This window comes from Ixodes scapularis, unplaced genomic scaffold (assembly GCF_016920785.2).
Source record: "Ixodes scapularis isolate PalLabHiFi unplaced genomic scaffold, ASM1692078v2 PGA_scaffold4__175_contigs__length_147842914, whole genome shotgun sequence".
Taxonomy (NCBI): Eukaryota; Metazoa; Arthropoda; class Arachnida; order Ixodida; family Ixodidae; genus Ixodes; species Ixodes scapularis.
In genome coordinates, this window is record NW_024609879.1 from 47,600,146 (window position 1) to 47,605,217 (window position 5,072).

The 5,072-nt window shown below is 51.7% G+C and overlaps 2 protein-coding genes across 2 annotated transcripts; one reads left to right on the forward strand and one right to left on the reverse strand.

The window, feature by feature from the left end:
- Positions 1–400: 400 nt before the first annotated feature.
- On the reverse strand, positions 401–2,142 carry LOC121837597. The gene has a single exon (XM_042293250.1). The coding sequence runs from the start codon at positions 1,865–1,867 to the stop codon at positions 407–409; it is 1,461 nt and encodes a 486-aa protein (XP_042149184.1). The 5' UTR covers positions 1,868–2,142; the 3' UTR covers positions 401–406.
- Positions 2,143–3,278: 1,136 nt separating this feature from the next.
- On the forward strand, positions 3,279–4,850 carry LOC121837756 (uncharacterized protein K02A2.6-like). The gene has a single exon (XM_042293559.1). It carries the CDS (start codon positions 3,279–3,281, stop codon positions 4,848–4,850), a length of 1,572 nt encoding a protein of 523 aa, XP_042149493.1.
- Positions 4,851–5,072: the final 222 nt, after the last annotated feature.

Sequence of the window (5,072 nt, forward strand, 5' to 3'; positions counted from 1 at the left end):
AAATCCCCAGCCACCACCAGGCCCCCATCCCCAGCCCATCTCACACATTCCCTGAAAAGTTTCCCAAACCTCTGCCTCCCATACTTTGGGCTGTTGTACACATTACACAAACAAACACCACTCTTGCCAAACACCACCTCCAAGGCCAGAAACTCCACATTCTTCTCCCCCTCCAACTTCCCTTCCACCACCGGCAACCCCCGTCTAACCAACGTACAAACACCCCTCCTACCCCCCTTTGACACTACCTTCACCCCATAGGCCACGTATCCCGAAAGCCCCACATCATTCGGCCCCACCTCCTGTAACATAATGACATCCGGCATCTCCTCTGCCGCCTGCACATATTGCTGAAGCACCGCCTTCCTGCCCTTGTATCCTTTGCAATTCCAAACCCAAACCTTAACTACTTCTTCCATTGTGTTAAGAACGACTCAATCCCCATGACAACCCTTGCCACCTCATCCAACTTCTCATTCACCTTCCTCAACCCTCCCTCCTGCCGCACCACCCTCTCATTCAAATCTATTATCTGCTTCTCCATTCCCGACACATCACTACCACCTCCACCCCCCGCACTCTTTCTCTTAGCCGGTGGCGCCCCCAGATGAGAAGGCTCCCCCTCCGCCGCAATCTTCTCCACCTTAGCCGCCAATTGCTTAATAACCCCGGTGAGCTCCTCAACCTTCTCCATCAGCCCTTTGTTCTCCTTCCTCAGCTCCATGATCTCCCCGGCCTGCCGCCTATTATCCTCCCTGAGCTTTTCCATCTCCTCATTATCCGACTTCACCACCTGTGCCCATGACACCTGTCTTTCCTCCCCTCTGCTCCTACTCCTCGACCTACTATCCCCCCTTTCCCTCGAAACCGACCTGGACCCTCCCAAGTCCGGAAAATCTTCTCCCCTCAGAGCCCCTGCACCGGAAAGGGAGCCCCCTCTCGACTCATGATCCAACTCTTTACGTTCCCACAACCTTTTCCGTACAATATACGGTGTGCGGAACCTATTCCTACACACCCTATCCCCGGTCACGTGTTGTCTCCCACATAGCTTGCACCTAGGGGTGCACTCGTGCTCCTGTTGCCCACTAACCCCACACCCCATACACCGCTTCATCTCCGGGGTAGGGCAGACATCCGAGCGATGTCCTACCCTCCCACACACAAAACAGACCTCAAAATGCTTCCTATACAAAGAACATCTCAAAACTCCTCCACCATAATACACTTGTCTTGGCGCCACTTCACCTTCAAAGACCACAATGACTGTAGCCGACGATCCAATGCGCTGTGTCGCCCTCGCAGTCGGATTCCTCGGGCCCACCACGTTCCTGTCAATGTCCTCCGCCGAATGCTCCAACGGCACACCTCTGATGACTCCCTTCGTCGTCCCATACGGAGCCGCCACGTACGCCTTCGTCTCGAAGCTCTTCCCTTCCACCACCAACACCTCCACGTTCACATATCTCCTAGCCCGCTGTTCATCCTCAGTGCACACCACCACAATGTTCTGTTGAACATTCGGGCATAACGTATCCTTGCCCATATCCTCCATCTCCACACGCGCCGCCTTGCCAATCGCACACATCACTTTCACGATAGACACCCTGGACAGATCCAGACCTCCTCTTGGCCTCATGATCACCTTAATGGCCTCCCGGGGCAATACCCTCGGCATCTTGGCTCCCCTCTCTATTCTCTCTATCACCCGCCTGGCCACATGGGAATTAGGTCTAGCCTCCGCAGAGCCGTCCGATCTTCCATTCGTGCGCACTTTCATCCAACCCGCACAATCCTCCGGATCCAATTCTTCTCCGGGCACTTCCACGACCATATTCCCAGCATTCCGGCCGACATCAGCCTCCATGCCGTCCCCTTGCACCTCCGTCGCCACCACGCCGGTGTTAGGCCTACCTTCCCGTACTCGGTTAGGCCTAACTGCCCCCGCCTCGCCGTCACCACCTTTCCAAGTCCGTAAAGTCCCAATAAATCGATGGAATGACTCACCACCGATATCGATGAGTTCCTCTCGACGAGCCGGACACTTTGACACCACTTTCAAGAAAATAGAGCCAGAAACACCGCACAAATGAGCACAGTAACGCGGAGCCGACGCGACACACGTCCGCCTCCGACCACCGCTCGCAGCGCCCTCAACACCTCTGGTGGTGGTCGCGAAGAAAGGCGGCGCAGGATTACGATTATGCGGCGACTACAAGGTCACGGTTAATCCTGTTCTGAAAACTGACCATTACCCTTTGCCATTGCCGGAAGATTTGTATTCTATGCTTGCCAGAGGAAAGATCTTCTGCGTCCTAGATCTATCACAAGCCTATCAACAAGTGCCGCTAGCTGAGGAAAGCAAAGCGTTGTTAACTGTCAACACGCATCTCGGATTATTTCAATTTCAGCGGCTTCCGTACGGCATCGCTAGCGCCCCGGCTATCTTTCAGTCATTAATGGACGAAGTTTTAAAAAGGATTCCAAAAGTGGGCTGCTATATCGACGACGTCATCGTCGTAGGCGACAACATAGACGACTGTCAACAAACCGTGGAAAAGGTGCTTGAAAGACTCGCAAAGCACAGTATCACAGTAAAAGAACAGAAATGTGAATTTTTCAAGCAGTCCGTCGTTTATCTTGGGCACAAAGTGACAACTGATGGCATTTTTTCAACTGCGACAAAGATAAAAGCAATCACGGAAGCACCTCAGCCAAGCAATGTAACCGAACTGCGAACCTTCTTGGGCCTGCTGAATTTCTACGCAAAATTCATCAAAGACTTAGCTACAGTTGCTGCGACAATGTATGAGCTACTCAAAAAGGACAATAGTTGGGTTTGGACGGACGCATGTTCAAGATCGTTCGTGGAATCTAAGCAGTGTCTCATCGACAGTGAAGTTCTGACATTTTACGACGTAAAAAAACCGATCGGATTAAGCTGCGACTCGTCCGCCTACGGTCTTGGAGCCGTTATTTTTCACGTCATGCCCGATGGTTCAGAGAGACCTATCGCCTTTGCCTCGAGAACATTGAACGCAGCGGAGCGTAACTACGCACAAGGCGAGAAGGAAGCCCTGGCCATAATTTTTGGTTTAAGCAGGTTTCATAGATACCTGTATGGACGCAAATTCACGCTCTATACAGACCATCAACCGCTGTTGGGCATTTTGGCATCAGATAAGCCAATTCCTTCTCTGGCTGCAGCGAGGATTCAGCGTTGAGCTATCACCTTAGCAGCTTATCAGTACACGCTACGGCACAGAAACGGCAAAAACATGGAAGTTGCCGACGCAGTTTCAAGGCTGCCACTTCCAGTCAAGCATAAAGACGACACCAAAGAATGTCTTGCAGTCTTTGATTCAACGCCTCTCACTGCGAGCCAGGTGGCGGGTGCGACTAAAAAGGACCGCATTCTTTCCGAAGTAGTGCGGTTCACCTTATCTGGCTGGCCCGCGCACTACGATGATCAACTGGAGCCTTTTTACGTTCGTCGAAACGAACTATCGTACGAGCAAGGCTGTGTCACGTGGGGCCAACGAGTCATCATTCCGGACGAACTTAAAAACGCAGTGTTAGCATTGTTGCATGAAGAGCACCCAGGAATGCAAGGAATGAAGATGCTCGCGAGGTCTTTTGTTTGGTGGCCGTTGATTGACAAAGACATCGAAGCCATTGTCCGTCAATGTAAAGTGTGTCAAACGACCTTGCCTGCGAAGGCACCAGGACCAATTCATCCATGGACTTATCCAACTCGTGTTTGGCAGAGAGTTCATGTCGACTTCGCCATGAAGGATGGCTCGAACTTATTCCTTCTAGTATACTCCTACTCAAAGTGGATAAAAGCAAAATGCCTCCGTACTACAACGACATCAAAAACAATCGACTGTCTCAAAGAGATATTTGCAGCCTATGGCTACCCGGAAGAACTGGTTAGTGATAACGGACCTCAGTTTACTTCGCACGAGTTCTCTGACTTCGCCGCTTCTCACGGAATTCGACACACTCGTACGCCACCGTACCATGCTTCGTCGAATGGGGCAGCAGAAAGGCTGGTTCAGACAACAAAAGCTTCTCTACTCAAGCAAGTGCTTCACGATAACTTAACAGGCCGGCACAGAACCCTGCATCAGCGACTTAGCGACTTCTTGCTTGCTTACAGGAACACCCCAAATTCTGTAACGGGAAGAACGCCGGCTGAGCTGTTCCTGAAACGACAACCTCGAGTAAAGCTTTCGCTCTTGAAACCAAGTTTTGTGCAGGACATGAGGAGTCGTCAAAACCGAGACGCCACACATCGCAACGAGGGCCGAGGAAGGGACCTGCAGATGGAAGTTGGTGATCCAGTCTTCGTGAAGACTACGAGAGGGGAAACCCTGTCGTGGGAGGAAGCTGTCCTGGCACAACGCGTAAGCGACTCTACGTTTGCAGTCAAGGTCGGAGATCATTTTCATTTTGTCCATATCGACCATTTGAGACCTAGGTGGACATCTGGACCAAAAACATCCATCCACCCGGACGTCGCGCAAGAAGCAGAGCCCGCTCTAAGTGCCAGTAGTCAGCAGGACTTTACAACAAACCTTCCAGAACGTGAGACCTCTGGTGAATCCATGGTTAGCGGTCCTACTGCGGAACAGCTGGACGACGTACGCTTAGGTGACGCCACTTCAAGAGAGCAACTGACATCGCAGCCTGAGGCAGAACACTCAGCAGCTCAGCCCTCAAACATCACCACGGCTACAGCCATGGCATCACCCGAAGAGGCCCCTTTGCGAAGAAGTAATCGCACAAGACGTCCACCAGATCGCTATCAAGCTTCCAATTATGAACGCGAAAAGAAACGCGTGTAGCTTTAATTTAAGGAGGGAGGAATGTTCCGTACCGGCCACGGGCTCTGATAAGATTGTATAACCCTGATGACGTGTGCTCGCCCGGCATGCAGTGTTATCTATAAAAGAGCGCTGCTGTCTGGGAATAAAGGCTTTTTGCGTTGCTGCCACCAATGCGTCTGTCTGCTGCTTAGAACAGAACTCACGGCATCAATAATCGTTTTATACCTCTCGGCATTTTAA